Below are 21723 nucleotides of genomic sequence, written 5' to 3' on the forward strand. Positions count from 1 at the left end.
CTTTTTGTTCTTCTGTTATGATTATTAATACTATTAAGATAAGGCTAATCCTGGAATACCACATAACATTGGCATGTAAGTTTCTGAGGACACAGGACTCCAAGGTTTTTTAGAGGGAGAATGCATCCAGATACTGGGAAAATTTGTAAAGAACTGGAAATTGCTTTCTGTCTGTGATAAAACTGATGTGTTAGGGTTTTGAAATTTAATACTGTTCAGGGTAGACAATAATTAAGTTTTGTTAAGAGCTATTCAGGATTCTAAATAACAATAAATAGAGATGGACAAATAGAGAACACACAAGCATGATTTTGAATGGTGCTGTGCCATTTTTGGCACTATCACTTTGAATAAATAAGAAGATTAAAACTTTTGCAGTTGTTTAGTATCTTACTTTGGCATGCAGGGAACACTTTCTCACTTTGTTCAGTTTTATAGCCCTGACACCTGTCCTGGAGGAGCACTGTCCTGAAGAAACGCCTGTTTCCTCCTCTCCCCTTTTGGGTAACTACTGTGTCTGAGGCACATACCAAGGTGGTGGAATTTGAGGTTTAGTTCACCCTGACTGAGCAAATTTTGTCACATCTCACACTTTTCACAAGGTAGAAAGCTCTGCCTAAGTGACCTGGATGTGTTCTGTGCCTCTTCAGAAGGATGGAGATACTATGAATGTTTTGGTGAGGCAGTTCTCTGGCTCTGCCATTGTATAATAGGCTCTTCTAAGAGTGGGGTGCAGGAAAGAGGAGAGTGATTATTTCCTTTTTGAGCAGGAGGTATCCTCTTTTTCTCCCGTAGTGGCTGAATTTCATCCTAGATACCACACTTTCAACAGGGGAAAATGAGACCTACCACATCCGTCAGTTGATAATTTATATAGAATATCTGAGATTTAACTTAATATCATTCAAATCAAGTAATCAAATCACTAATACTGTAACCAGCATTGTAGCTGCAAATCTACAGGATAAAAGAGGGACTGCAGAACATCTGTCAGGAAGTAGCAGAAGTAGAGATGCTCCCCAAGGAAGGAAGATTGGAGCTGAAGGTCACAGCAAGGCAGCAATAAGGGTGCAGTCCCATGGTGCATCCACCATCAGTCACTGCACTAGTACCAAACTCCTCTTGTGGTCATTGGAGTTGACTTTCCTCTTTGGCAGTACTTGAGTTCTTTTCACTCCAGATCTCAAATTGGATGTGCTTCACTGAGTTACAGAATCACAGAGTCACAGAATGGTTGGGGTTGGAAGGGACCTCTGGAGATCCTCTAGTCCAACCCACCTGCTAAAGCAGGTTCACCTAGAGTTGAAGCATGCTTGCTCTCTGCAGGATGGCGTTGAAAGTAATTTAGAAATACAGCTCAGAAAGGCCTTGGTGGGGGTTTTAACTGGGGAAAATGGAAAGCATGATGACACAAAGTTGTGAAAAATTCTCAGGATACTGCTAGTCTGAGAAGTTTTAGCAGTACTAGAAGTAACTGTGCTAAAGTAGCAATGGCATGCATCTTCTGAGAAGGGACATCTCTGTGAGTTTCTGTGGGTTACAAAACCCAGAAATCTTCATTTAGTGTTAGATACAATTCACTCTTAATGACGTATGTCATAGCCATGGAAGAGCAAGCTAAACTTAATGTGGTTTCCAAGGAAACATCCTTATTAACTGAATTTCCTGATCAAGTCCATCCTGATTTAATAAAAATATATTGATTATTTTTATGTAATAAGAAAAGATAACTATGGAGTAGAAAAAACATTTATACAACATGAAACTGTTAGCTCTATATGACTTTGTTTCTAAGCTGCAGCTTTAATTTCAACTTTTTTTTCTTTTTCTTTTTTTTTTTTTTTCCCTCACAGAGTGTAGCCATTAGGACATTTAGAAATAGAGTACTTATCACAAGTGAGCTCACGTGTTAAGTAGGCAGGAGGGAGGGATGAATAATGAATAATTTTCCCAAAATTATTTTTCCCATGTCTTCACAGTTGGGAAAAGGCTTTGGAATAATCCATAAAATTTTCTTTCATTTCATTTTATTTTTATTTTTGCTGTTATTTCTTTGGTTAGTTAGTTGGTTTAGGGTTTTTTAAAAAAAAAAAAAAAACAGATTTGGCCATTGAGAATTTTTTTTCTTTTTTGAGAGAAATGAAAACAGGTTTCTGTATGTTTTTAAAGTTTTGTTTCTTTATTTATTTTTAACTCTAGAATTAATTTCTAAGAGGAAAAAATGAGATTCTGCCTTTATTTGTGGTTGGTACATGAAATCTCAGAATTTTGGAACAGACAGTGTTCACTGATCAATACATCTTTATTTGAAGCACGTGAAAACTCAGTTAGAAGATCTCATAGAGATAAATGTTTGCTTTAAGAGCCTAGGCACAGTTTGGAACATCGGAATAAGGAAGTAGCTGTCTGATAGGAAGTTGCCAAATATGCCTGTTGGACTTTGATCCTCACTAATGTAATAAGATTACCATAAAAAACCTTGTCATCAATTCCATTAAGCATTAGAAAGTATAGATAAATTATTATATTACCTCAAAGTTGTGCAGGAGAAACTGATAATTTTATTTCTCAGCTTTCTTGTGCCTGTATTAGATTAAATTAATTGTTGTCAGAATATGCTAATTGGTTCAGTAGTCCTAAATGTACATTAAATTGTTTTGCAAGAGAAGAAATCATCCTGCCTAAACCCTGAACATGCTCACAAAAAAACCACAAAAAAGTTATATTAAAAATCATATTATAGAATAGAAATTAACCTAGTATTATGAAATATACTTAATGCTGTTTCTTATTAGGATACTTTAATATTCTTATTTAGTAACATTAGTTGTATAATAACCAACACCAGAACACAGGCACACATGCACACAAATCCTTATTATATCTAGCATACAAAAATGCTTGGTTTTTATTTCTTGATAATCTGAAATTTCTGAGCCCTTCCATTGATGTAATGGGTGATACCATTATAAGCATACACTCTTTGGAAGTTATTAAAAATAATAGCTTTAATACTTTCCTGATAATTGTATTTTCCTCTACACACTAGGGAAAGTAAATAAAATTGAAAATAAATTGGACTTTAATCATAGGCTCAGTTTTCCTGGTCCAGAACTTAGATTAAGAAATATAATAACAAATCAAGTGTTTGTTCTACTATTCTTCTACTGACCCTAGCTAGGGACATTCATGCATTCTTCAGCAGCTGTTGAAGTCCAGATGAAGTAGCTGAGAGTCCTTAAAAGGAATCTAGATGCCTGTGTTTAGGCAACTGCAATAGGTTTGCATATATGTGTCCATGAGGGAGATACTTCCTTACAGACTCTGGAAATTAAAATTATCCTGCTTCCTGACCTTCAGCCACTTAGCTGAAAATGATTTGGTCTCCCAAACAGATGTTCTGTAAGATCTAGAAATCTACCAGATTGTGCAGATATGCTACCATATGCAGTTAAAAACTGCTCTAATTTGATAGTTGGCAGACTATAAAGATCAGCATCTAGAGGTAATACTCTGCTGCCTAAGCATAAACATTGAGAGCTTGAATTCTGATGCCTTACGATATCTGAAATATCTACATGGGTCTGGCAGGTATGGCACAAAATCTGCATAAGCATTGCACTCTTCCGGCCTGACATCAGTAGGATCAGAGCATCACAGAATCTTTCCAGTGGGAGAAGACCTCAGGAGGTCTCTAGTCCAACCTCTCGCTCAAAGCTGTGTCAGCTGAGAGGTTAAACCAGGTTTCTTAGTCCAATGGGATCTTGAAAACTTACAGGGTGATTTACAGCATCTCAAAAGCAGGGGCTGGCCACTTGGGAGGAATATAAGGCTGCTGTTAGAGGATGTAGGAAGGCAGCTAGGATAGCCAAGGCCTCCTTAGAATTACAGCTGGCGAGAGGGGTCAAGGACAGCAAAAAGAACTTTTTCAAATACATAGCAGATAAAACTAATACCAGAGGCAATATAGGCCCACTGATGAATGGGGTGGGTGCCCTGGTGGCAGAAGATACAGAGAAGGCAGAATTACTGAATGCCTTCTTTGTCTCTGTCTACTCTGCCGGAGGCTGTCCTGGGGAGCCCTGTACCCCTGTACCCCTGAGACCCTGGATGAAGCCAGGTCAATGGACGAGTTTGCTTTAGTCGATGAGGACTGGGTTAGGGAGCAATTAAATAGTCTGGACATTCATAAATCCATGGGTCCAGATGGGATGCATCCACGGGTGCTGAGGCAGCTGGCTAAGGTCATTGCTGGACCGCTCTCCATCATCTTTGCCAAGTCTTGGGAAACAGGAGAGGTGCCCGAGGATTGGAGGAAAGCAAATGTCACTCCAGTCTTCAAAAAGGGCAAGAAGGAGGACCCGGGTAATTATAGACCGGTCAACCTCACCTCTGTCCCTGGGAAAGTAATGGAACAGCTTGTCCTTGGTGCCATCTCAAGGCATATCAAGGATAAGAGGGTTATTAGGGGCAGTCAGCATGGCTTTACCAAGGGTAAGTCATGCTTGACCAACCTCATAGCCTTTTATGAGAATGTAACAAGGTGGATGGATGATGGCAGAGCGGTGGATGTGGTCTACCTTGACTTCAGTAAAGCCTTTGACACAGTCTCCCACAGCATCCTCACAGCTAAGTTGAGGAGGTGTGGTCTAGACAATAGAGTAGTGAGGTGGGTTGCAAACTGGCTTAGGGAGAGAAGCCAGAGAGTGGTAGTCAATGGTGCGGAGTCTAGTTGGAGGCCAGTATCTAGTGGAGTGCCCCAGGGGTCAGTGCTGGGGCCAATATTATTCAATATATTCATTAACGACTTGGACGAGGGAATTGAGTGTACTATCAGCAAGTTTGCTGATGACACTAAGCTGGGAGGAGTGGCTGACACGCCGGAGGGCTGTGCTGCCATCCAGCGGGACCTGGACAAGCTGGAGAGTTGGGTGGGGAATAACCTAATGAAATTTAACAAGGGCAAGTGTAGAGTCCTGCATCTGGGCAGGAACAACCCCAGGTTCCAGTATAGGTTGGGAGATTACATATTAGAGAGCAGTGTAGGGGAAAGGGACCTGGGGGTCCTGGTGGACAACAGGATGACCATGAGCCAGCACTGTGCCCTTGTGGCCAGGAAGGTCAATGGCATCCTGGGGTGTATTAGAAGGGGGGTGGTTAGTAGATCAAGAGAGGTCCTCCTTCCCCTCTACTCCACCCTGGTGAGACCACATCTGGAATATTGTGTCCAGTTCTGGGCCCCTCAGTTCAAGAAGGACAGGGAACTGCTGGAGAGGGTCCAGCGTAGGGCAACGAAGATGATTAAGGGAGTGGAGCACCTCCCTTATGAAGAAAGGCTGAGGGAGCTGGGTCTCTTTAGTTTGGAGAAGAGGAGACTAAGGGGGGACCTTATTAATGTTTATAAATATATAAAGGGTGAGTGCCATGAGGATGGAGCCAGGCTCTTCTCGGTGGCAAACAATGATAGGACAAGGGGTAATGGGATCAAGCTGGAACACAAGAGGTTCCACTTAAATTTGAGAAGAAACTTCTTCTCAGTGAGGGTGACAGAGCACTGGAACAGGCTGCCCAGGGAAGTTGTGGAGTCTCCTTCTCTGGAGACATTCAAAACCCGCCTGGACATGTTCCTGTGCGACCTCACCTAGGTGTTCCTGCTCCAGCAGGGGGATTGGACTAGATGATCTTTTGAGGTCCCTTCCAATCCCAAACATACCGTGATACCGTGAAAAGCTAGTAGACAGGTACATACAGAAAAGTGAATCAAACACTTACAACTTGCTGCCTTCTTCCTTGGAAATGTAACAGAATATTCTTTCAGCTGTGTGCACTGAACATCTCATTTGGTCACTAATGATTATAGGGAGATTTTTTTAATGTCAATTGTGAAGATAGTTATATTATCTGGATTATTAATCCTGAATTTTTCCCAATAATACAGCAGAACAGTAGATTCGAATTTTGTACAAGCAGGTTCCTTTGTTTTCATCTTTGTAGTTCTTGTAGGGGTTTTTTTTTTTGTTTGGTTTGGTTTTAGAAAAAAGGAGTGTTTCTGGAAACTGTTACGTAAAGTACTGTAGAACACTATGTTATATGACTTTGCTTTCAAGATGCTTGCAAAGAGATGCCTTTGGATCCTTTCAGCGTTATGCTGGAAACCATTAAAAATAAGTCAGTCTGTAGCCTACAGGTCAATACCTAATATTCTTCAATGTGTTCAGTAAGACAGTAGTCAGATTGTAGTCTTAGGGGATGGTGAAACAGTGATCTAAAAGTTTTCTTTTAAAAATCAACTAAATATTTACTTCCTGTCCCTTTTCTAAGAAAAATAGCCCTGCAAACATCTGTATTCTACAATGAGGTGATATACTTATGATACCAATTTTGTGACCTCTCATTGCATGATATTGCTTTTCTACAAATTCCTAACATTTTTGATTCATGATCGTGTCATTCACAGATATTGGCTGACCTAGAAAACCATGTGCTTTTTAAGGATGACCTAGAATGCCAAAAGCTTATTCTGGAAGCCATGAAATACCATCTTTTACCAGAGAGAAGAACTCTGATGCAAAGTCCAAGAACTAAACCTAGAAAATCTACAGTTGGGACACTTTATGCTGTTGGAGGAATGGATAACAACAAAGGTATTAGAGGATATTACTTACTTTATAATAGTTATATTTTGCATTTTCTTTATTAGAAAATACTGCAGTAACTTTCTATTCCAATAATTGTCGGGGAGTGTCTAAATCAGTCAAGAAATGCTGCCAAGACCTTTAGTCCGATTAAAATCTACTGATATTTAAGGAAAAGTATTATACTGTTAGAGAAAATAAACTGAGTTTTGTGTTAATTCTTTGTTCAAAATGATTATAATTTCCAGAAAGAATTTATACAGACAGTGACATTCATTTACCTTAGTTTTAGCTTTCTAGAAATTCTGTTTCATTTATAAGTAAGTCAAATATATATAAACCTTTTATAATCAATGAAAAAAGGCAGTTTGTTATGCAGTGCATTCCATCTGAAATATTATGCAATATTCATGGTCTTCCAATGCAGAAATTTATCAATATTGTAGAAAAAAAACCTAGACAACTATCTTAAACTAGTTTACTATTTTGTCAACAGCAAAAGGAAGGTAAAGTTATCACCATTTTACTGTGAAGAAAAGTAGGGAACAGTGGAAATGTTATTATTTTGTTGTTATTTCTTGGAGATAAGAATTATGATAATGTGCTTTAACCTCTGGTAAGAAATCTAACCCACTGATTTCTTTAATGGAATGAAATAAAACATTTGAACTAAAAGCTAGCTGTGTTATAAGCCTACATACTCAGAAAGACTGTTTTTTTCTTGAAATTCACTAATAGTTCTACAGTATCTTGCATTTTCATGTCCATATTTAGACTGAAGAATATGCCTTCGGAAAAATTAGTTCTAATATAAAATAGATTACACTCTAAAAAAAAAAGTATAATATAAAATTAGATCTTCAGCATTTCACAACTCTGTTTCTAGATATAGTTATTGCAGGGTTTTTTCACTAAATATCTGTGGCAATATCATCTGCAAAAGGACATTGCAAGTTTTTTTCCCATAAAGTTACACTGATGAGAAAGATGTATGACATCTGTGCTTGTGTGAAAAAGAAATGTTGAGAGAATAGGAAAATGTTGAGGAAAGAACCAGTTTGTATATTTTCTTATTACAGCTGCGGATTATTTTTGTTCTTTTAACATTTATAAATGTTTCTGTAGCTAAATGTTAGACATGGATTTGTACAGAAAATTCCCTTTGGACCATAAAATACCTCAAATACAAATTTTCTCTTACTTAGGACAATTTATGATAAACATTTTAAGTATTCAGGTAGTAGAAATGACCATAAACCTAATCTAGGTGCAGCTTTATTTCTTCTAGCTTTCTATACAGATCTGTTCCTTGTTCATATAGCAAATCAAAATATAGAATTATTTAGGGAGACAGCACAGAGTTCAGCACCATTGCACTTCAACACACAGCCCGTTTTACACATTCAGGTCAGGCAGAACCAGTTCATTTCTATAGCAGCAGGAGGGAATGCAGCGTGACAGAGGTTCAGCCCTCTGTCAATGCAAACTGACTGAAAATAAAAGTAACAGGGCTTATATGCATTTACAGCACAAAAAAAACCCCTGCTTTGTGAGGGGGCCTGGTATGGCATAACAGCATGTGCATAGTAGGAGCCTCTTTTACAGCCAGTGTGACGTTCTGCATAATTCTGGATCTGCAGTTGTGTGGCCTCGACTTGCATCTGCTGAGCTCATCCGTCTTGTGATGCTGCTGTGTCCTTGACTAGCTTTTATGCCCAGTGAGTCCTGCTTCCACATGCCAGTTCAGGAGACCTGAGTGCTGGTTGCACCGTTTTAAAAGTCACTGAGTCCGTAAAGCACAATTCAATATTTGGGCTGTGAGATGATGCTGATACTGTACTATCTCTCCTCATTTTTTTTTTCCCACAACTTTCTCCACTGAAATGCTGACATGGTTGACTGAGTTACACAATGATGTATTTTTAATGCCTCCTGGTGCTTGCTACCAAATACGAAACAGTTACATATAAGAACTAGATGAGCTGAGGAAATTAGCAATTTATTAGCTAGCATATAAAACAGTGGCTAAGTGCTAGTATTATGAAATTATTTGAAGGTTATGTGCGCCATCACATAAAATGTAGCCTAGCATGCTAAATCAAGTTTGTTTTGTAATCTGTTTTGTAGTTATTTTCTTTTTCATAAAAAAAGAGGTGACAATTAAACTCCAGCAGTCAGTGATCATGCCTGACTTGAAAACCTAATGCAGCATAGTACTAACTGGATAGAATTCAAAGGAAGAAAGTTAAGTAATTTTAAAAAATTTTCTAAATGTACAAAACCTCATTTAAATATCTGTTTCCACACACCTTTGTTATTTATTTATTTTGAAAGGCATAAATAAGAAACAGATTTTCTCTATATTTTTACATTCATAAAATGAGATGTGTTAGTAGATTAGAGGTATATGCATCTGACAAAGTTCCATTCATGTTACCCATTCATATCATTACACTGACTTCTGTAATTCCAATTAGTAGGATTTAATCATCTAGTAGTATACAAAATCTAAGTCTACATATAAAGGAGCATGCTAGACTGAAATAAATGAGCGAATGCAAGAACTGCACATGCACCAACTTGTAAGAATGGTAAAACACTGACTTATTGCAGCCATCTTGGAATCCCAAATGCAGAACAAAAGCCATGTGACAGAACATGATATATATGGTCTATATGTTAGACAGTGCTTTGGAAAATTAACATGAGGAAAATATACTTGCAAAGCAAGAGGAGATTGGTATAAATAATTGAGAAGTGTTATACTGATGGCAGGGTACTGATTGATCTCTCATGAGCTTTTCTAGCCTGTCTCACTAGTGGTGTGGTTTAACCCGAGCTAGTAATATAACAATGATAGCCACTCACTTATCCCCCTCCTCATCCACAATACAGGGGAGAGAATCAAAAGGGAAGGGAAAAACTTGGATTGAGATAAACACAGTTTAATAAAATAACAAAATACTGATACACTACTAGTATATCTATATATAACAGAATATTAAAGATACTCAATGCAATTCCTCACAAACTCCGCCCACACCAAGCAGCCAATCTCAGGAAGCAGCACCTGGTCCCAAACGGCTGATCCCAAAGAGATAAAAAGGAAAAAAAAAGCAGAAAGGCCTAGAGGCCTCTGCAAAATGGCAGGATGACAAAGGCCAATCTAAATGTCCCAAACAGAACTCCCCGGGCTCCGACAAAAAGAGTGAAGAAAGCTAAGAGAACGTGAGAGAGAGACCGGAAGATCCCGACTCTTCTTAAATATGAAGCATGATGCTAATGGGATGGAATACTCTTATTGATCAGCCTGGATGTCAGTCAAGCTTTGCCCCATCCATGCCCCCCATTCCTCCATGCCTTATGCCTGTGGGCAGAGCACTCAGAATGTCCTTGGCTTTCAGACCAGAACAATTAAAAATATTAACTCTGTCCCAGGGTGTTATCTCTTGTTCTCAAACTAAGTCCAAATGATGACTGTGCTAGCTATGAAAAAGAAAGGTTTCTAACTGCATGAAGAAAATTAACCCATTTTCATTCAAACTGGCACAACTAGCTAGCAGGTAGAACAATAAGGGACAAGGAGATCTGCAGAAAAAAAAAGAAAGAAAAGAAATAAAAGAAAAGAAAAGAAAAGAAAAGAAAAAAGGAAAGAAAAGAAAAGAAAAGAAAAGAAAAGAAAAGAAAAGAAAAGAAAAGAAAAGAAAAGAAAAGAAAAGAAAAGAAAAGAAAAGAAAAGAAAAGAAAAGAAAAGAAAAGAAAAGAAAAGAAAAGAAAAGAAAAGAAAAGAAAAGAAAAGAAAAGGAAGAAAAAAAGAAAAGAAAAGAAAAGAAAGAAAAGAAAAGAAAAGAAAAGAAAAGAAAAGAAAAGAAAAGAAAAGAAAAGAAAAGAAAAGAAAAGAAAAGAAAAGAAAAGAAAAGAAAAGAAAAGAAAAGAAAAGAAAAGAAAAGAAAAGAAAAGAAAAGAAAAGAAAAGAAAAGAAAAGTGTCAGGCTAACCATGATTCAAAAGCAATGGTATATCTTACTTTTGGAATAGTCCTAGATTAGTTCATCAAAGTCTTAGAATAGTTCATTATTTACAGTCTTACATAAATACAAGGGAAAAAGAAATGAAAAATTATGTGAGCAAGAAACTCTTCTGTAAAAAAGTTACAGGTCATTAACAAAGAGAAGGAACAGTTGATTTACTGAAAGATTGATATTAAATGTGTATTTTTCATTAAACTTGTGTCTAGATATAAAACCTATCACAAAAATTGCTCTGTTGCTGAATAGGTGAGGTGCATCATTAGTCTTTATCAAGCAGTATTAAAAGTCCTTTCGTTATTATTTAGATGCATTTTAGGAGGATCATAGAATCATATAAATGTTTGGGTTGGAAGGGACCTTAAAGATCACCTAGTTCTGCCACCCCTGCCATAGGCAGGGACACATTCCACTAGACCAGGTTGCTCAAAGCCCCATCCAACCTGGCCTTGAACACCTCCAGGGACGGGGCAACTTCTCTGGGCAACCTGTTCTAGTACCTCACCACCCCCATGGTGAAGAATTTCTTCCCTATATCTAATCTAAATCTACTCTCTTTGCAAATGTGGTTTATTACTTATATATCATTGTTTCACAGGAATATCATCTAACATAGCTACATGGAGCTACTCTTTTGCTCTGGTGATTCAAAGATGTCCTTATTTTACTGGGCTTTTTTATTTTGTCAGAGTACACTTCACCTAAACTTATTTTAATTTTATATTTTTCATTCCCATATAGACATACTTTTTATATACTGAAAGAAATATTGTACAGCCTTTTGTAAATATCGTAAAAAAGGCAAGAAATAGGGAAAGGTCATGTTTTTCCTCTTAGATAATTCTTCTTGCTGTTTAAAATATGTGTCTGAAATGTCCATAACTTGAAAATATATCTACCTCCTTCATCTTCAGTTTAGTGTGAATTTAGAAAAAAAGTAAAATTGATCAAGATTTTTTGTAGCATTTTGCAAGTTGTGGAAATTACTACAAACCACTTTGTCTTCACATACATAAAACACTTGAGAGCATTCATTATCTATTAATTTGATGCACATAACTATTTATCTTGAGAAGACATATTATCCACACCTTACTTGCATTTTCATTCACAATATGCAATGTACAGTAACTGAGTTTAATTTTCAGAATGTAAGTGCTTATAATCCTTGTATTTGGATAGTGTACAAACAACAAAACCTACTTAAGAAAGTATAGTATTTTATTTTTAAAGCAAATAAAGGTAAAAAATGTCCAATGTGTTTATTACAGAACATTTCTTCCCAGTGTGCTTTTCAAAAAGTTTTATAGAAGTATGAATTATTGTAAGCATACAGAGATGTATGTGTATATATATTCATATATATAAGTAATATGGATTATTGAGGTGTTGTCTTAAAAGTTTGAGGCTGTATCATAGTAAAACACACCACCTTATGTGGTGTACTTAAGCATTGTACTGTAGTTAATACATCATGCAAATGAATAAATGGCTTAGGCTTCCTGCATTTAAAGATACATCATAGTATATTTTTGTAAAGATTTCTTTTTTTTTTTTTTAGCAAGAAAACAGTACATTTTCTTATTCCTATTCAGATACTAGAATGCAAGTAAATAGTTTCATTCTTACAAACTGCTAAGGAAGATTAGAGCAGCCACTGGCTCCAGCCACCCCAGCCCAGGACCCTCCTGCCCAGTTGCTGGAGCCCAGCCTGGTGCCTCTTGGTACCCGGGGTCTCTGCTTGGGCTGAGGAGTGCATCCATCTGCTATTTTCCAATTAGTGGGTTCAACCAGAAGTGAAGTGTGTATTCCAGAGACAGGCACAGACACACACATGGATATGGCCAGTTACACAGGTGGCCACAGAAAAGGCACAGCCTCCAGCTGCCCCCACATTCAGGACTCGCACCAGACACAGGCACAGGCAGCCGCATCCCCTCCTCCTCTTGGGCTGACAGAGGCAGAAGTTCACTAGTGCAGCACACACACCACACTCTCCAGGTTCACAAGCACACGCACATTTGCAGATCCCCAGAGCACCAGCACAGTGCCTCTGCCCTCCTCACACTGGTCCCCACCGCATCTGGTTTTTGGGATACAGCCCCAGTGGCTGGAGGTTAAAGACCCCACTGGTTCCAGTAGCTGACACCACAGACCAGGAATGTCCACAGTCCCTGTCTGGCTCTAGGAGCAGCTCCTATGAAGCAGGAGCATAAACATGCTGTTATTACTCATGAGATAAGTAGATGTTCACAGAAGATGAGCTGACAAGTGAGAAACGAACTGTCCCTTTTGCAATCTCACTCTTTTTATTGATAACATCATATATCTGTCCGCTGTATGAGGCTCTTCTGCCTTTAGTGCTAGTTGTTTTTCACCTGTGTGTTTTCCATGAGGACATTTGTTATGTCAAATTAAAGAATCATGTAGTCGTAGCCTTAAAATACCTCAGGAGGATGATAAGCCAAAATAAATTTTATCTCTGACAGTCCAAGGAGCTGTCTGCCTAACACTTTTATTTGGGTATCTACAGCTGTCTTCTGAAATCTTGCCTGCTCTATTTAAGTAACAGTTCTGTCTCAGCCACACAATTCCAGTGTTTTCAAATATCATAAATGAGTGATTTTACTGAGATAGATGATTGCAATGTGACATTTACTCAGTTGCATGTAATATATTTTAGTATTCTTTCTTACACTTTATAGAGTCCATTTTTTTTCTAAAAAATGAACACATTTAGGTTTTTGAGGGGATTTTTTGTTGTTATTTTTAAATAGAAATAATTGTTGGTATAATCCAGTGTTTTCTTAGCCATTCTCTAACTAGCAGTGGGAAATAGTTATAGCATAATTTACCTCAATTGTAAAATGCACTAATAAACAAATAATATTCCATTAGTTTTAGGTCAAGACGGTGTAACAATGACCATCTCTGGAAAAGAATAATGGAATATATAAACAGCAACAAAAAATGTCTTGCATCAGAGTCATCAACCTAACAGTAATGAGATTGTCATCATGGTGGATTTTGTTGAGAAAATTAGAACACCAAGTTAAGAGGAAAGCAGGCTATCAGTATGAATCACTGATTTTTTCACTGTCTATGTTGCAACTGTGCATTAAAACTTACTTTTCATTTTAGATTGCTTAAGTGGAACAGACAAAAATTAGCTGTTTGTAAAAAAAATCTACTACTTTTGAAAACAGAAGACAACTGAATTTAGAAGCTTTAGTTTATCTATTGCAGATATTTTCAGTCATTTCAGATAATATATTCCAAGAGTTCATCACTGGATATATGTTTGATAAACTACAAAGAGAGTATGATTTTTAGTTCAATTCACACAATAATAAATTGAAACTGAAATTAATTGTTTCAATTCCTAAGAACTATATATATGTTATTTTTAGCTGGCAACACAACATTCTGGAGAGAGAAATCATGATTAATTAAATAAATAATATTCAGTAACCTCATAAAGTTCAACATGGGGACGTGCAAGTCCTGTACCTGGAGAAGATCAACCTCAGGCACCAGTATATGCTGAGGGCCACCCAGCTGAAATGCAGTTTGACAGAAAAGGACCTGAGGTCCTCTTGCCCCCTGTGGCAAAGACCTGCATAGCGGTTGTTCAGATAAATGGAAATGCCAAAAATTGCACATTCAGGTGTGATCCCTGGTAGCAGGCCTAGGGAGCAGAGCAAGCCATACAGAGCAGCCGCCCTCTCCGACCCACTGTTTGAGACATGGAAGAACTTGCCCGGTGAATTTTAAAGCATCTGCTGCCTTCAGAGAGGGAGACATGGGGAGATGGTTTTCTCTTGAAGGCACTGACAAAGATTTGCCCTGATACTCACTGTAGAGGTGTTCCCAGCAATTTCCCCAACGGTATGTGGCAGCATATGAGGTGACTTTACATACCTCCCTATTTACACAATGCAGTTCATCTTTTTGGTGGCTGAGACTAAATGAAGAATAAGGAATCAGTCTTTTCCTATGTAGTTATCAGAAAAAATGTTGGGCAAAATACCTCTGTTTTCAGAGGCATTGGGTGATGCTTGGCCTGTTCTGCTGAGTGAGGGGTATAGAGGACATGTATTCACATATTCTGGGAATTACTGACTTAAATTCTGCTGTGAGAGGGTCAAAGTAGTAATCAAAATTGTCCATTCTAGCTTGAAGCACAACACCCAGGACCCATAGCTTGTGGACATTAGAGATAAGATCACAGCATATTCTTTGTGTAAGGTTCCTAAAATCATTCTTTATCAGCCTTTCGTTGTGCAGTTTGACACCTTTATTCCAACTGAGCTTGAGATTATCCCTCTATCCCTTCTCTCTTCAGCCACAAAAAAAACTTATTTTTTTTCCCAGTGTGGTCAGATCTCACTGGAAATACTTGTCATTCCTTTAACAGATCTGACCTAATTTCAAATCTTTAAGAAACTCCCCAAGGTTGGCCTTAAACTATCTTGCATGCATTTCATTACAGCTTCTGTTACAGAGAGATTTGAGAGGGTCTTTGGATACCTTTAAGATGGGCATCAGTGCTGATTCAGGCATGCAATTCTCATGGGATATTTAGAGGTATTTAGCTGCATCTTTGGAGAACTATTTACATGTATCCCATATACTCCCAGCCTAAACAGGATTCACCAAGGTCAGCCAACTTTCTTGCCCCTCTAAATTGTGTTCATGTGCCAAGAACCACAAGCCATCCAACATATCAGATAGTCCAAGTGAATGGAAACTACATGGGTGATTCAGCCTCTGGAGATGGAAAGATCAGGACCTTACCAAGGATCCCTGCACACAGGTAAATTCAGGGCATGGGCTTAAGCACTGATAAGTAGGTGACTGTGCTTGAGCAGGGAAGTTGGACAAGATGACCTCCAGGAGTCCCTTTCAACCTCAACCATTCTGTGATTTCTGTGGGTCCTGGAAGACACCAAGTTGAACAGGACTCAGCAGTGTTACGTTGCCACAAAAAGGCAAATTATAACCTGGGCTGCCTTAGGCAAAGTATTGCCAGCAGGTTCAGGGAGGTGATCCTTCCCTTCTCCTCAGCACAGGCAAGGCCACACCTGAAGTACTGTGTGCAGTTCTGGGCTTTCCAGTATAAGAGGCATAAGGAGCTGCTAGAGAGTCCAATGAAGGGCTGCAAAGGTGGTGAAGGGACTGGAGCATCTCCATTATGAGGAAAAGACTGAGAGAGCTGGGACTGTTTGACCCATAGAAGGCTCAAGGCGGGGATCTCATCAACGTATATAAATAGCTGAAGGGAGAGTGGATAGAGGACAGAAACAGGTTCTTCTCAGTTGTGCCCAGTGACAGGACCAGAGGCAACAGGCAAAAACTGAAAGACAAGGGTTTCCTTCTGAACATCAGGAAACACTTTTGTACTGGAAGGGTGACTGAACCTATGACCCTGCCCAAAGATTTGGTGGAGTCACTGTCCTTGAGATATTAAAAAACTGTCTAGACAAAATCCTGGATAACTGGCTGTAGGTGTCCCTGTTTGAGCAAGGGAGTTGAACCACATGACCTCCAGAGGTCTTTTCTAACCTCAACTGTTTTGTGATTCTGTAACATGATAACTTGATTGTGTAATTCTAGAGTAAAGGTGGAGCTTGGGTAATTACTTCACCAGAGGAATATGAAATACACTGGCTAATGACTAATGAGATACTTAAATGTATACATCACACTAAAATTCTCTTCCAGTTCTTGTAAGTATTAGCATTATTGTTTGCTTCTTTTCACTCCTGTGAATTTCAATATGTTCCAGAACATTCAGCCTCATAGGGCAATTTGCAGTTACAGTACTTTGATTTACCCATGCATTTCTGTATAGAAAAAAGTCCAGATTGTAACACCATCTGGTAGTTTTTCAGTACTTATTTTACATCCCTTCATTTCTGTCATTTTTTTCGATGCAGTTGACTTCTGAAATTGCTGATTCAGTTACAGTTAGAAATAAAGAGAAGAACCTGAAGTGATCTATACTGAAGCCTCCACAGCTTCAAATATAAGGGAAGAGCCAAAGTTACCACACAGAAGATAAATTTCACCATTCCACAAACTCCCTGCCTTGTCAGTCTTGGTATTCGCACTAGTTGATAAAACCTGTGGAGTCAATGAGACAGCACAAAAGGCTGTTGCCCTCATGAGAATATTTGGGGGATTATTCTCCCAAGAACACCCCTGTGTCCCTCCTCATTACTTCCCCACTAACTCTATTTTCTGACATTTCCAGTACAGAGATTTTATCACTGAGTAAAGTATACAGAAAAACAAACAAACCCAACAAAAAACACAAAACCAACATTTTATATGATCTAGAGAAGACACATGCCTGGCAGCTAGGTGATTTAGAGAACCTCTGCAATGACAGAAACCTTAGCTTTTTCCATACACCTAAGAATTTATGTTCCCTGATCACTCAAGTTTCTTTAATCACTGTTACTACTGGGGTTGGCTTTGCAGTAAACCAAATCATTTCTTTCAGCACAAATCCTGGATTTTGTTCTGGAGGCAGTTCACTGCTGTAACCACCCCTAACAGCCAGCATGGGTAAGACTTCAAAAATGTTGGCACCTCCTGCCCTGTGAAGTCCTCCAGCTCTGTCTTCCACCTTCCACCACCTCATGAATTTTCATGCTAAATTCTAGAAAATGCTCCAAAAGGCTGTAGTTTCAGGCATAAGAATGTCCAAGTAAGCTTCAGTACACCTTTCACTTTGTTTTTAACACTCTGAAATGGAAAATGAAATAAACAATCACATCTTTTTGGACTACAGAAGGTACCATTTAGAGCCAAATGGATACTGGGCATTGCCTGGCTCTTATGCTCTTACGCAAGTTAGGGAGACACCCTTTGCAACATGTTTACCTTAGGTGGAAGTAGTTGCAACAAAACAGAATCTCCCAGGAATGAGCCAAGAGCTAAGCAGTGTGCATGAGCTTCTGTACAGCTATAATGATAAATGATCAAAGAAGGCTAGGAGAGATGGGAAATTGATGCTGTTGCAGTGCCAGACTGCTCAGTTGACATCGTTTAAACCAAATCATGGTCAAAACAGCTTATTGATTTATTTATGATACATACTTAACAGACAATCAGATGAACTATGTGCTTAGGATCGAAAACAGTCATGCAGTAGAAAAACTGCAGTCCTAAACACTTACGAAATATGAATTAACTTCTTCAAATTTCTGAACACCCTTCTTGAGCAAATCTCCGAAAGTTCTAGTCACAGACACGCACACGTGCACATACACACATACACAAACACAGATATATGCACCCCGTCTCTCACAGTTTGTGCAGGTTACCATCACCCGCACCCCAGCAGTGGGAGCTCCACAGGGTGCACACCCCTCCTGTAGGAGATGCAGTTGTCCCAGCATTTGCTGCTGTCCACATGTAGAACTTTCCTTTTTATTGTGCAGACCAACTTATTTTGACAAGTTCCAATGGGAACAGAACTGCTTTTAAAGAAGAGGCGTGTGTTATGTTGATAAGCAAAGGTAAACTAGCATTTTGGATTATATAAATCACTAATAAAAGGGACTTTTGTAAGTTTTAGACTAGATAAAAACAGAAAATAAAACATGAATGTTTATGTTATTAAACATAACACTATATTATAAAACAAAACACTGAACACTGAAGGCATTACCTAAAATCATTGTCAAAAAGCTGTCATTTCCAGTAGTCTTTAATGCATAAACATTAGTGGAAAACGCTTGTATTAATTTTAGAGAGTTCTGGTAATATTGAATAATTGAATATTCCCAAAGGCTTTCTGATATTTGTTCATGTCACTTTTGGCAAATCCCTGTGTTATTTAATTTTTTTTTTTAGTCAAAAAATGTAAAAATTCTTGTGTAGAAATTATAATTTTTGAAGTGCTTACAGGAATTTCTTACAGCTTAACTAAAGAGAAGAATAGTTAGCTGCTACCCTCTTTTCTGTATAACTCTTTTTTTACCAAGAAATTCTTCTTGATATCTGTGTCAGTAACCTATTTAGGTCACATTCATTCCTCTTGAGTAACTATTTTTTCAGTTCAAAATGTAATGTTGCAGATCACTAGATCAAGGTCATTGTTTCACACCTACTCATAGCAGCAGCTCTAAATCTTGAACAAAATGGTCAAAGTACATGTCAGCAACAGCTTTAGTAATAGCAAAATCAGCAGAAAGTCTTACAGGAAAAAAACAAGTAGAAATTTTGTGATGATAAATATAGAACTCCCACCCTTCTTCCTGGGCTTAAATACTGAATCATTCTAGCTATGAGAAAAAAAAGATAATACCTTTACAGTGGAAATGTCTACATTGAATACAAAGGTGGGGTCTGGGGCAAGGGGGAAATGTTTAAGCATTTGGATATGCTTCTGAAAAAAAAATCACTTTTTTTTAATACAAAAATTCCTGCATTTTTACTTAACTGAAGTGAATGCATTGCTCTTGTAGTTGCAGACATCCTTCATGGGGTTTGTCTGACTTCATGCAGCCTACAACAGGTTGTTCAAAAATACTCAATAACATAATCAGAACACAGGCTCTAGATATTTCTGCATTTGATTTAAAACACTGAATTACAAACAATATTGGAATGCATTTATTATTTTTCATGCAATGACTTTGCTATGTGTTTACTCTTCAATAATCAACTATGCAAAAATATAAGAATAACAAAGAGATTTATACAAAATTCTTTATTTACAAATCATTAACAAGGAAATGTAATATGCTTAGCTTCATAAAAAGAGTGTTATAGAAAGATAACTAAAAGATCACTTGAAAAGGTTCCACCAAAACAATTTCACAATTTGTAACTTTACAAATGATAACTAAAACAAAGAATATAAATTTGTATTTTGCAATGGTGTACTGATTTGTAAATGAAGGTAGAACTGTGAAATCTGGTACTTTATTGTTTCATCATAAACACTGAATGGGAGAACCACATACACCCCTGCTGCACACACACGGGAGTTGTCAGCAGCAGTTGGACCTTCACGCAAAACTACACTGATCATCTACAGTACTTTCATTTCTAAAGTTTTTCTTTGTAAATCTCTCATTACTACATAAACCTTGATTAATCAGAGTTTATAATGCCCATGAAAGTGTGCACAATACACAGAACTAATCTCACCCAATACCCAGCAGAATCCTAAGTAGAATTTAAGTTTAAAAAAAAAAAGTTGAAATGTATCCAGAACATCAAGAAAAATACTTAACTTTTTATCTGAAATAATTTGTGCTGCCACAGTCATGGTATAGCTTTTAAATTTACTGCACATCACTGTTTATCATGCTAATATCTATTAAATGAATTCTGTTTCATGTGTCTGTGTCTTTTTCATATACTCTGTCTTCAGTACTGCTAACTAAAATAACTCAGGCTTTTTTAGAGATCTGTTCATCTGAAAACTAGGGGTTTGTACATGTATGTGTATAGAGGAATTGTCTGAATGCATAGTATATTTATAATAAGAACCTCAATATTCTATGTATTTGCATTCCATTTATTGTTGCATTTTCATATCCAATAGCTTAAAGGCAGTTGAATAAGTCATGTTTTTCCTTTTATCTTTAGATGACTAAAAACCACTGGAGTGATACATGAGTGAAATAAACTATACTAGAATAGTTTTTTAATGTAATTTCACCTAATTCTTTATATAGTTAGCATTATTTTAATTTGGGCCTCTGTCCTGTGTCACCTCTTCTAGGTGTTCCTGCTCTGGCAGGGGGATTGAACTAGATGATCTTTCAAGTTCCGTTCCAATCCCTAACATTCTGTGATTCTGTGATTCTGTGCGTTATACTGTGGTATTCCATCTGGTTTGTTTTATAGGAAAATATGTCTAGCTCTGCATAATCAGCACATACATTGCAGCCAAAAATGAATAATGATTTTTTGCTGTATTTAGTTTATTCATATCTCCACATTAAACCTATATCTCCACATTAAACCTGTATCTTCCACTTCCCTAAGAAAATATATCGTAGTGTCTTCCCAGCTGACTCTTTCCATCCTCCTATTATTAGGAAATTGGATCTTCTGGTTTTCTGAAACATATAATCATGATTATTTTGGTTTGTCCATGGGGATCAGAAAAAAAAAAAAAAAAAAAAAGAGTAGTTTTCTATAGATTTCTAACATGGGTAAGACATCCTATCACAGTCTGTATAGACTGGGGTCAGCAATATTAAGGAACATTGCTCATTTCTTTGAGTTTGCACAGCTTGGAAGGCCCTTCACTTAGGAGTAGGCTCTGCTGACTGCCATCTACTAGTAATGGCAGAGAGAAGATGACTTTCTGATCTTAAGTGGGATGTGATGCTGTTAACTTTTGCTTGTCACTGGAACCAGCATCTCCCTGAGTGACTGTTTCTCTGCTGTGCAATGCCACGGTGGTTTAAAAAAAAAAAAACAAAACAAAGTTGTTTGACTCTAGGTACTGATCTTACCTTAGAAGGGGTGAATGTGAATGGAGAGAGGATTCCTTCTCTCTATCTGCTGTCTGTCCAAGTGATGCTGCGTAGTACCTTCAGGCAAAAAGTGTCTCACAGCTCAAAGGTGCATACCCCACCACAAAACTAGCCTTGTGGCCCTACAATATAATTGTTGGTTATGTATACACTTGTTCAGAGTTAGTGAAATAAAGTGAAGCCTCCACCATAGACAACTGGAATGGTGGGGTTTTTCAATCAGGTTTTGGATGTTTAAATTTGCGTAGAGGTACTTGAACTTGGAAAGACAACTAAAATCCACTAAGTTTCTGGGGCAACTGCAAAGGCTGCTGTAAGAGGGAAAATACGGACAGGGCATGTAAACAAACAGATGGGGAGAGAGGTTAGACAGCCATATGCAACTTACAGCTATATAGTTTTGGGGCCAGTAATTAATCAAACCACATAGATTTGCTTAATTTAAAAAATTATACAACTGTGGGTCAGTAATTTATGAAAAATATCTATGTACAGACAATGATAATTTTATTTGGGGATAATTCTAAGTAATGTTTAAAACAATATTAAA

At 37.7% G+C, this 21723-nt stretch overlaps 1 protein-coding gene across 2 annotated transcripts in view; it reads left to right on the plus strand.

Annotated features, from left to right (window-relative positions):
* Nucleotides 1-21723, plus strand: part of KLHL1 (kelch like family member 1) — a gene marked incomplete at both ends in the record, with an annotated part of 209563 nt that overhangs the window by 146639 nt on the left and 41201 nt on the right. For both annotated transcript variants that reach the window (XM_082060226.1, XM_082060227.1), the window contains one exon: nucleotides 6458-6644. In XM_082060226.1, the coding sequence (XP_081916352.1) occupies nucleotides 6458-6644 (187 nt within the window). The remainder of the gene's footprint in view (nucleotides 1-6457; nucleotides 6645-21723) is intronic.

The sequence above is a fragment of the Streptopelia decaocto genome (genome assembly GCF_964273445.1).
Source record: "Streptopelia decaocto genome assembly, chromosome: 1".
In the NCBI taxonomy this organism is placed as follows: domain Eukaryota; kingdom Metazoa; phylum Chordata; class Aves; order Columbiformes; family Columbidae; genus Streptopelia; species Streptopelia decaocto.